At 38.9% G+C, this 12,500-nt stretch overlaps 1 protein-coding gene across 1 annotated transcript in view; it reads right to left on the minus strand.

Annotated features, from left to right (window-relative positions):
• LOC144976331 (3-dehydrosphinganine reductase-like) overlaps positions 1–12,500 on the minus strand; it is an 18,541-nt gene that overhangs the window by 2,817 nt on the left and 3,224 nt on the right. The window contains exons 4-9 of the mRNA XM_078920545.1: positions 11,041–11,106; positions 10,414–10,509; positions 9,788–9,979; positions 9,042–9,125; positions 8,236–8,319; positions 1,993–2,094 (exon numbers count right to left, since the gene is read on the minus strand). Of these exons, the coding sequence (XP_078776671.1) occupies positions 1,993–2,094; positions 8,236–8,319; positions 9,042–9,125; positions 9,788–9,979; positions 10,414–10,509; positions 11,041–11,106 (624 nt within the window). The remainder of the gene's footprint in view (positions 1–1,992; positions 2,095–8,235; positions 8,320–9,041; positions 9,126–9,787; positions 9,980–10,413; positions 10,510–11,040; positions 11,107–12,500) is intronic.

A 12,500-nucleotide genomic window follows, 5' to 3' on the forward strand; every position in this document is an offset into this window, starting at 1 on the left:
TCAAACATTTGCGTCTTGGAGGGAATTGACCTGAAAGATTTTCAGCTAATGTCAACCATCAAGAAATTGAAGCTTTCATATTTTGGCAACATCAAAAGACACGTCTCAATAGATTTTCAGCTAATGTCAACCATCAAGAAATTGAAGCTTTCATATTTTGGCAACATCAAAAGACACGTCTCAATAGAAAAGCTTGACATGAAAGGTGCCTGCCAGGACAAACGGAACAGAGGGAGGGCAAGGAGGATGTGGTCTCCAGACATAGCAGACTGGATGGGGAGAACAACCACAGAGGCAGGACATAGGGCACAGGTTACATGAAAGGTGCCTGCCAGGACAAACGGAACAGAGGGAGGGCAAGGAGGATGTGGTCTCCAGACATAGCAGACTGGATGGGGAGAACAACCACAGAGGCAGGACATAGGGCACAGGTTACATGAAAGGTGCCTGCCAGGACAAACGGAACAGAGGGAGGGCAAGGAGGATGTGGTCTCCAGACATAGCAGACTGGATGGGGAGAACAACCACAGAGGCAGGACATAGGGCACAGGTTACATGAAAGGTGCCTGCCAGGACAAACGGAACAGAGGGAGGGCAAGGAGGATGTGGTCTCCAGACATAGCAGACTGGATGGGGAGAACAACCACAGAGGCAGGACATAGGGCACAGGTTACATGAAAGGTGCCTGCCAGGACAAACGGAACAGAGGGAGGGCAAGGAGGATGTGGTCTCCAGACATAGCAGACTGGATGGGGAGAACAACCACAGAGGCAGGACATAGGGCACAGGTTACATGAAAGGTGCCTGCCAGGACAAACGGAACAGAGGGAGGGCAAGGAGGATGTGGTCTCCAGACATAGCAGACTGGATGGGGAGAACAACCACAGAGGCAGGACATAGGGCACAGGTTACATGAAAGGTGCCTGCCAGGACAAACGGAACAGAGGGAGGGCAAGGAGGATGTGGTCTCCAGACATAGCAGACTGGATGGGGAGAACAACCACAGAGGCAGGACATAGGGCACAGGTTACATGAAAGGTGCCTGCCAGGACAAACGGAACAGAGGGAGGGCAAGGAGGATGTGGTCTCCAGACATAGCAGACTGGATGGGGAGAACAACCACAGAGGCAGGACATAGGGCACAGGTGAACACTAGAGAAGAGTTCCATTGGGCTGTTTAGGACACTACGTGCTACAAGGAACTATTTTTAAATGGAAGAAGACAGAACAGTACAGGTGATTGAATTTGACGTGTATTTATCGAGAAAAAATGTCTATTATCCATCTTGGTTTTTCAGTAAGAGAGAGTGCCAGATGTGTACCGTGTCACTGTGCTATATAACCCATCGTGTCACTGTGCTAAATAACCCATCATGTTACTGTGCTATAACCCATCGTGTCATTGTGCTAGATAACCCATCGTGTCACTGTGCTATATAACCCATCGTGTTTCTGTGCTATATAACCCATCATGTTACTGTGCTATATAACCCATCATGTTACTGTGCTATATAACCCATCGTGTCACTGTGCTATATAACCCATCGTGTTACTGTGCTATATAACCCATCGTGTCACTGTGCTAGATAACCCATCATGTCACTGTGCTATATAACCCATCGTGTCACTGTGCTAGATAACCCATCGTGTCACTGCTATATAACCCATCGTGTCACTGTGCTAGATAACCCATCGTGTCACTGTGCTATATAACCCATCATGTTACTGTGCTATATAACCCATCGTGTCACTGTGCTAAATAACCCATCATGTTACTGTGCTATATAACCCATCGTGTCACTGTGCTATATAACCCATCGTGTCACTGTGCTATATAACCCATATGTTACTGTGCTATATAACCCATCGTGTCACTGTGCTATATAACCCATCGTGTCACTGTGCTATATAACCCATCGTGTCACTGTGCTAGATAACCCATCGTGTCACTGTGCTATATAACCCATCGTGTCACTGTTCTATATCACCCACCTGTAGTACGGCATCCCTGATGGACGTGACTGGTGAAAACCCTGAGGTCAGACAGGTCAGCATCAGGCCTTCCATTCCCACGGAGCTGAAGAAACGACCTTTCTGTAAGACGGAAATTTGGATGCAGACGTGAGAGATTTAGATTTCAATTTCTGACACTACTGCAAGCATTAGGGTGACTCAACCTTGTGTGTTCAGACACATAACACAAATTATCACACTCATCCCAGATATAATTGAATAACTGGCTATAGGCAGGGACGAGTATTGTAAGTGTGCTAGTACAAAAAGGACGCCTAATAGGTGACTGGTACTGTATGAAAAGGAAATGTGATTCCAAATGGAATGTTTTGTTTTTGTTTTAAGGGTTTTACCACACTTGCAACACATTTTGGTCATATCAGCGCCAGTAAAAAGGGAAAATATGGGATAGTAAAAAGTTATAGAATTACAATTAAAGCATCAAAGAAAATGTAAGACAAAGGGGACTTTGTTCAAATATGAAACAGATGTAGATTCCAAGAGCACACTATCAAAGTACTTAGTTTGAGATCGCCTAAAAGTCTCATCCAGACATGAGCACAGGTCCCCACTAAGAGGAACACACTCAAATGCTTACATTATAAATTCGAAACAACAAAATTAGTAATAATACATAACAGAGAGATGATTAACACGGAAAAAAAATATCATCTCCCCAAACAATAAATATACATTTGACTGTTTCCCCTCTCAGCCAGGGTGTCCGGCCAGGGCTAGGACAAAACCAAGTAATCTCATTTCAAGACAAAGACAGAAAGCAAGTTGGAAAACAGATGTAGGGAATAGAAGACACAGTAAGTACCTCCCTACCCACTATGGGAGGTCAGGAACCCCACCCAGCCAAATGGAATGCTGGGGGAGTAGATACAACTTTGTGGAGTGCATTGATCATGGTAACTCTTTGGAAATGTCTTACATAAATGTCCATATCTATATCTATTTGTTGTTGTGCTAGAAATTCTGTAGCATCCAAATTCATTTGTCTGTAAGACTGGACAATGTTATCATGAGAGTGTGACAATGTTATCATGAGAGTGTGACAATGTTGTCATGAGAGTGTGACAATGTTGTCATGAGAGTGTGACAATGTTGTCATGAGAGTGTGACAATGTTGTCATGAGAGTGCAGAGCTGCCAACTTGGACAAAGTCATTTGGGGGACACATTTCAGTGACACTTCAGTGACAACAGAACGTCGCTTATTTACACTAAAAATATGAAATATTATACTCACCAGAAACTCTTGTCCTGATATTAACGTCAAATCATGGAGAGTGTCGTCATGGTGGTCCTTTCACATCATAATTTAATCACATCATGCATAGTCCTAATTTAATTAGTTCCAAATAAAATAATATTACGAGTCCCCATTTATTTATATATATATACATTAGTATTTACACTATTTACAATTACAACTCCTCCATAGTTATTACTCCTTGTTGAGAGCTCTTGCTGTGGCTGTTTTACATAGCTTCAGCAACTCTGGAGCATTTTTCCTCTCGTGACACACTACATCTTTTTGTTTTAGAATCATTAGGGATTCTAGTGTCTCAACAGACATTGATGACCGACAGTCTGTCCTGTTCTTCCTCACTGTGCTGAAGATGAGTTCACATGAGGCATTGCTGTGAGGAATTGCAAGAATTGACGTCATGACTTTGGCTAATGTGTTCAATGAAAGATGTCCTGTTATATCCTTCACAGACTCTCCAAGCACCTTCCACTTCAATCCCATTTCATCAGGCAAGTTATCTGGTAATTCACAAGATTGATATTCTACAAATTGCATTTGCAACTCGTCTTTAGTTGCATCCTGTGGTAAAATGGTTGGAAATTTATTTTAAAAATATTCCAACTGTTTCCATGTGGCTGTTTGCCTCACATTGATGTCAGCCACCTCAGCATTCTTTAAATAAATAGCTTCCATTTGTCCATTCTTTAAAAGGTAAGTAATGGCAGTTTGTAAAAATTTCTTTATAGATGAATAGAATTGTTGTTCCTTCTCCTTATTCAATTTCTCCAGACTCTTCCTTGTCCCCTCCCCAATAACAAGATCACCATTTGATCTTTTGTTGTACTCTGACTTGTAGTCAACATCTGTAACTCCCTTGTGGGTAAGAGCACATGGTTTTAGCCCCATTGTCATAAGAGTTCTAATGAAGCGCTGTACCAGACGGAGTTGGACATGAACCATTGAAGATTCCAACTGAAGTTGCATATTCACTTTGTCAAATTCAGGAAGGATAAATGAAAGGTAGTGGATATAAGCCTTCAATGTTCTTGACTTCAGGTTGTCCAACACTTTTTTTTTCCTATCCTGTTTATTCTCCTCTGCATCTATCTCCTTTGCCTGCTCTGTAGTGCTGTTGCATTCTTCTTCAAAAAACCTCTCCAGTGCAGGCCATTGCTCCAGAACCCAGAGGCATGTCTTTGACAGTGAAAGCCAACGTGTCGGGGCATGTTTACAGAGCTCTGATGGCTTCACTCCACATTCTTCCTGGAAATTTTTAAAGTTTTTCACTCTACTGGCACTCTTCTCGATATAATAATAAATGTCAATGAAAAATTGCTCGACATTGACTGGCAACTGTTTGGCTGCCCACTCTGCAGCAAGATGGAGCCTATGACAAATACACCCTGTACTGATGAGGTTTGAATTGTACTTCAGAAGTTCACCATAACATCCAGTCTTTTTTACCTACCATGACATTAGCATTGTCACTGGTGAAAGCCAAACAATTATCCAAGCTGATGTCCTTTGACTTTAATTCCCCTACAATTGCCTCCGCTATTTTTACTCCAGTGTTTTTACCCTCCACTTCAATGATAGACAATAAGGAAGTAACAATATTTCCATCTATGGCCAATCGAACAATGATGGGGTACAATTTGTCATTTCTATCATTGCTTGCATCTGTGGCAATAGAAAATGTTCCTGTTTTCATCGATGCAACCAACATGGATGTCTCCTGATTTGCCATTTCCTTCACAATGTGAGTTGACTTGGTTCTGCCACATGAATATTTTTCTATAATCTCCCTAGCAGACACAGACTTATTTAAAAACATTGCCTTAAATAGTTTTCCCACATGATCAGCAGCCGCTAACGGAATATTGTGCTCCACTAAAAATCCAGTGAACATCACTTCGGCATTCGTCACCGACTCCACACTCTTAGCATGAGCATTGACGAATGAAGACACAGACTTAACACTACTCACTGATTTAGCATTTTTAATATGCTTAGGTCCATTGACATGCCTAGAACAATCGTTCATACCACTATCGACTAAAAAGTCATTGAAGCACACCGTACAGTAAACGTGACCAGGGCTTTTGGACGATTTAATGAGACAAGGAAATTTCTCAGTCATCTCGGGCCGATAAAGAACCGCTTGTTTCCTCCGTTTTGCTGGCGGTGTATCCATTTCAAAGCACAGTAAGAAATCACAAACTATTACAAAGTAGAAAAGTGAATAAAGTGAAAAATCAAACGAATTTAACAGTAGACAAGACCACGTATGAACAGCTCCAACAATCGAATGAAAATGAAAGAAAGAACTAAGAACACATGCGCTCGTAATCAGAATCGGCAATGAAAGATTATTTTAACAATACGATCGACGATTCCCTGAATGACACGAATCCAACAAACAATGTATAGTATTCGATGTGTGTAATGAAAAAATCGATTACGGAATTGTCAAAATATAGATATTAAGTTTTTTGACCGAAGAACGATTGGCTAATGAGCATCTTGACCCTTCAACGATTGGTCGTTCTGGCAGCTCACGTGTCAACAGCCGTGAATAAATTATCCAGGCATGGTCGATAGGTAAAAAAGCCAAATTATGTTCTAGTTACATTTGAAACAAACAAAGTATATCACTGATCTCGTCTCTTTGAGATAAAAAGAATGATATAAAAATCAAGAAAATCGGCCGATAAAAAAAGCTAAAATAAACAAAAGCAATTTTTAAAATCAAATTTATTCGTAAAACAGTTGGTTTTCAACCGATTTTTATGAAACAAGGACCAATGTACTTCTTTTTTCAAGCTATTTCAGCAATGTGACATTCAAATTCCTCAGAATTTTATTTTTTACTTTTAAATTTTAGCTTTTAGGCCTACTCCATAAGGTGTTATATTCTTTGCATAACAATAGCGTAATACATCGACGGGGAGAAGCGTCTTTGTTTCGGCCAGCTGGATAGATGGCCTGTGATTGGTCGAAGACTTTGAGACGCTTGATTCACAATTCTACACGAACGGACCCCGGCGGTCTATCAAAGAGGTGTAACAAATTTATTTACCGACTATTTTTCTTGGTGCTAAAATTACAAAGTAATAATTTCGCATCAGAAAAAATAACTCTGAAGTTCCTATCTCTTTATTACAATAAAATTGATACCTCGAATGACAAAATCGACCCACAAATAAGGGAGTTATAAATTATTCATAATATTTTTAAAAGTTTACAATAATTGTCTTCAAAGTCATTTTTCATCACCAAAGTCGTAATTTTTTACCGATTTTTACTAAACAAAGTGCAATGTCAATGATTTTCACCCGCAAATAAAATAGGATTTAAATCGCAATTTCTGAAACATATTTTCTTTTCTGTCGGCAAATTTATAAAAATCAAAGCTGAAAACACCCTGCGGCAGTGACAGGGCCTGTCATTTCCTTCACAACGATTGGATTTTACTTACTGAGGCCAGTCTTGGCTACCCCGCCCATGAATATTATGCCGTTGTCGGTTTTTGTCGGGTTGAATCTTAACGAGATTAAGGCAACTTCCTGTTGTTAGCACGCGTTGATCACCCGACATCCGATTTTAAAACGTTATGCATCCCGGCGAGAGAAAAAAAAAAAAAAAAAAAATTACTTTTATTTCGCCCGTGCAACCATTTCCGTGACAAAATGGTATGTTTCCGTGTATCCGTGACTCGTAGTCTATTTCCGTGAATTTCACGGAAGTTCCGTGACAGTTGGCAGCTCTGAGAGTGTGACAATGTTATCATGAGAGTGTGACAATGTTGTCATGAGAGTATGACAATGTTGTCATGAGAGTGTGACAATGTTGTCATGAGAGTGTGACAATGTTGTCATGAGAGTGTGGCAATGTTGTCATGAGAGTGTGGCAATGTTGTCATGAGAGTGTGACAACGTTGTCATGAGAGTGTGACAATGTTGTCATGAGAGGGCATAAATGTTGTCATGAGAGGGCATAAATGTTGTCATGACAGTGTGACAATGTTGTCATGAGAGTGTGACAATGTTGTCATGAGAGTGTGACAATGTTGTCATGAGAGTGTGACAATGTTGTCATGAGAGTGTGACAATGTTGTCATGAGAGTGTGACAATGTTGTCATGACAGTGTGACAATGTTGTCATGAGAGTGTCTATGATTCATAGACTCAAAAGAAAAATTTCCAATTGGAGATAAAGAAAGAAAGGAAATCTTACTGTATCTATCCAGTATTAAAATTTATTCTCATTGATTCACTTCCCTTCCAAGTGGTGGACACTCGCCTTCCTGTCAGAAGATCCTGCTCTGAGCATAGTTGATTCCTTGGTTAGACTCTTGGTTCACATACTCTCACCATACTCAGGTGTAAAAATGAGTACCAGGCCGTTAACACGCTGCCTTTGTCAGAAAAAAAAATTGTACTATCACCTAATAGGCCTCATGTCTCGTCCTACATGTCAACTTTTGCTGTCAGCTAGGGACCCCTTGTTTTTTTTTTCAAAAAAGAGATTTTATATAGCACTATATCCACTAAATGTGCTCAAAGCGCTTTACAAGGAGCCCCTGGCCAACAGCAACACTTAACATGTAAGAACATGACTCTTGTTAGGCTATATTACAATTTTTTTTCGAACAGAGACAACGCTGTTAACGGCCAGGTACTCATTTTACACCTGAGTATGGTGAGAGAATGTGAGTAAAGAGCCTTTTCCAAGGACTCAACAATGCACTGAACGAGGCCCGAAACCCAGGACCTTCCAATCCGAAAGTGAGTGTCATACCACTAGACCACATAGCCCCACAAAGCACTTTGAGCATGGCTAGTGGATATTGTGCTATATAAATGATCAAGGTAAGCCACAACATGCAAGTCTCAATCTCAATGTACTCGATAATGACAGAGAGAAACCAAATCAAAACAACAACTAGATAGTGGATCAACTCACCACAGAGTCGTTTAAAATGGACTCAGCCACGACTTGGGGTTTGGTCAAAGAGCTGGTCTCTGAAATCAGGGCTGTCTCTTTGGGCTGTGGGCAGGCAGTGGGGAGGGGGGGGGGGGGTAATATATAAAAATAACAATAGTTCAATAAAGAATTCTAAAAAACATGTAAACATATGCGAATAAAACCCAAGCTTCCTTGATTAACCCTTCACAGCTAAACGAGGTTCAAGCTTCTTCTTCTTCCAGCTTGCTAGGTGATAACATTATTGCAGTCTTGACACTTTAGGCCAGTTTCCATGATACGTTGATTTCATCCAGGGATTTTATAACAGATTACAACACCTGCCAATCATCACAAACAATTAAACTCTATTTTTGGACAAAAACTCAAAAGTCTAAAGTTTGATAAATCTCCATCAACAGGAAACATACCATTTTAAATAACTTTTTAACAACTAAAAAGAAAAGAAAAAAACAAAAACAAAAAAAGGAAAGAAAAAAAACAAGCAAAAACAAACAAGCAAAGGCTTGAAATATTTGACAATGGATGCAACAAAAGCTCATTTGGAAATTTACAAGCAAAATATTAAATCTAATTAAAAAAGATTTCAACAATTTTTTTTCATAAAACTCTTGATTAAAAATCTAAAAACATCCAAAACAGGGAGGAAGGAAAACAAAATCTGATGTCACCAAATTGGAAACTGATGTAACCAAATTCAAAACTGATGTAACCAAATTCAAAACTGATGTAACCAAATTCGAAATCTGTCGATAATGTCGGGTGTGCTGGATAGTCTGACTTACTTTATTTTTGTTTTCCTCTTGAAATCCTGGAGTGTCCGTGTCTGGAGGGAATGACAACGTCACGTGGATGTTGAATGGCTTCATCTAGACACACACAGTAAATATGTGTAAACACGACATCTCAATGGGTGATATATACATACACATATAACTACATACATACGTGGATGTTGAATGGCTTCATCTAGACACACACAGTAAATATGTGTAAACACGACATCTCAATGGGTGATATATACATACACATATAACTACATACATACGTGGATGTTGAATAGCTTCATCTAGACACATACAGTAAATACGACATCTCAATGGGTGACGTATACATACACATAAAACTACATACATACGTAGATGTTGTATGACTTCATCTAGACACACACAGTAAATATGTGTAAACACGACATCTCAATGGGTGATATATACATACACATATAACTACATACATACGTGGATGTTGAATGGCTTTATCTAGACACACACAGTAAATACGACATCTCAATGGGTGATATATACATACACATACATACGTGGATGGCTTCACAGTAAATACAACATTCAATGGGTGACAGATACATATACATATAACTACATACACAAAGATGGTGATGATGATGATGATGATGATGATGATGATGATGATGATGATGATGATGATGATGATGATGATAATGTGGATGATGATGACAATAATAATAAACATAATGATGATGATGACGATGACAATAATAATGAATACAAACCTCCATTTGCAACGACTCTGCCAACCCCCGGAGTGCAAATTTAGATGACGAGTAAGCCGTGTATCCGTAGACGCCCAACTGGCCAGCCTGTGAGGAGACCAGGACCACCCTACCACGGCCCCTGGCCTTCATGCCTGGAATCACGGCCTTGGTTGTCTGGACGGCACTCATAAAATTCAGGTCCATCATTTTCTGTAATGGTAATGATATATTTTATAACCTGAGTTTTATATAGCACACCATCCACTAAATGTGCTCAAATTATTTTACAAGGCGTCCAAAGCCAACAGTAACATAAATCATGAAGGACAAAACATGACTCCTGCAAGGCCAAATGCTATAATTTTATTTCTACAGACAACACTATTAACATCCATTTACTCATTTTACACCTAAGTATGGTGAGAGAATGTGAGTAAAGAGCCTTTTTTTTCTACCTGGGGCTGTTCTTCAAATGCATGTTCTATCAAATACAAAATAATCAATTAAATAATCCAATATCTTCTAACTTGACAAAAATCACAATACAATTTTGTATCTCATCTTTTATCATTATAGGGGAAAAAAAAAGAGAAATTAAAAAAAAAAAACCCACAAAAACAAAACCAAGAAAAACACAAACTGACTTTAAAATCACTGATGGGGGCCTCGTCAAAGCGACCAGGAAAGGCATTTCCTGCACAGTTGATGAGGAAATCAACGGGACCCAGAGCTGACTCAGCCTGTGAGAGAAAGGAGGAAATACCATCAGGTTATAAGCAGGAAGTGGGGGGGGGGGGGGGGGGGGGGGGGGATTGACAGGGATGACAATCCTTGTAAAATCCTGGCTCTAGTATTGTGTCTCAGGTGAGGCACTTTATCCTTATTACCTGACTAGACCCAGGTGTAAATGAGTTCCTGGCCATAGGCAGCCACATAATAAGAGTGCTAGTACAAAAAAGGGTACCTAATAGGCAACCAACACTAAGTGTAATGGAAATTTCGTTCTAAACATCCTGCTCAAGGGGGGGGGGGGGGGGGGGGGGGGCGGGGGATGAAACATAATAAGGTGACAGGAAGTATGAATGGTGAAATTGAACAAATGTCCTTTATATAAATGTGAGTTTATTTATTCTAGTGAGTGCAAGATTTGCCACTGTGGACCAATGAAAAACTGGTTGAAAGATCAGCCTTCTTGTTTTTGTACATTGTAAATTGTCATATTATGTAATTCAATAAGAATAATCAAATCTCCTCAATATTCCAACTGTCACCTCGGCAATGGCTTTCTCTACACATTCCAGTTCTCCACACAGATTGACTGATAAAACGTTGACGACCTGACGGAAGAAAGAGGAAAAAAAACAAAAAAATGAGGGGAAAATGTGAATAATGATCCATAAGTCAGTGAAGTTTTTCCATCTTATTTTAAATAACAATGTGAAATTGAATGTAAGCTTTAATTTAATATACGAAAACAGATAAAATGGATGTTTCAGGTTTTCCTTTTATAAACAGGATAAATGAAACACAACAGGGGAAACCTGAAACGTCCATTTTATCTATTTTTGTATATTAAATTGAAGCTTACATTCAATTTCACATTGTTATTTATTTCTTCGAGCTTTGAGCAGCAACATTAACATCATCTTATTTTAAGAATTCACAATTTTAAAAAAGATGATAAAATCGTGTCTTTTAATTCTTCACCTAGAACAGACTTAGTACACATGAGGAGTGGAATGGTCTTTGCTTCATACCTAAAGGTACCGTGTTCGATTCCCCACATAGCTGTATGGCCTTGAGCAAGTGCCTCCCTCTATCCAACTTTGTATTTCTACATGATGACAAACTCCTGAGTTATTCCAAACTTCCCTTAAAATAAATCTTTAAGACCGTACAAAAACTTCCCCTTGGGCATGTATAAATGGAATTATATTTATTCAATAATCTGTTATTTATTGCTAAATTCATTGAATACGAACTGGAGGAGACAAAATATGGGATTTCAAAGGGTTGTTGACATTTGACGTGTTCAATTAATAATAATAATAATAATAATAATACACATTTATATAGCGCTCATTCTCGTGTAAAACACAAGCTCTGGGCACTTTACAATATAAATATCAATTTTAAGTGAAAAAAATAAAAAAATAAAATAATAATAACAATAACAATTCATAGCCAAATCAAGGATTCATATAGAGTCAAGAAAAACAAATACAGTAAAAATGTGTCTTGAGATTCTTTTTAAAAGTAGGTAAAGACTTGCACTCCCTCAGACCACGTGGTAGTTCATTCCAAATCTTGGGGCCGAAACAAGCAAACGATCTATCACCAAATTTTGTTCTTGATCTTTTTTCCGAAATTTTCGTTTGGTCATTACATGATCTTAAAGTGTAATTTAAGTGTAATTAGAAAAGGTTTGACATTTGACGTGTTCAATTAGAAAAGGTTATTTAGAGAGGAGACAAGCCATTCATTAAATAGCACGAGACTGGCTGAGGATGAAAGGCAAACGAATATCATGATTTCAAAAACGTTCATAGTCTGTATGTTAGATTTTTTTTTTTTTTTTTGTTTGTTTGTTGCTTTAGGTCTCTTCCAACACAATTGAGGTTATATGAGAGACCGCTGAAACAAAAAAACAAGCAATCTAACAAAAATAGTACAAATGTAAATCAAAATCATAACCTAAAGATATCATAAGCTAAATTATAAATAACCAAGA

The sequence above is a fragment of the Berghia stephanieae genome, chromosome 7, assembly GCF_034508935.2.
Source record: "Berghia stephanieae isolate SIO BIC M18660-M18661 chromosome 7, UCSD_Bste_1.3, whole genome shotgun sequence".
Lineage (NCBI taxonomy): Eukaryota > Metazoa > Mollusca > Gastropoda > Nudibranchia > Aeolidiidae > Berghia > Berghia stephanieae.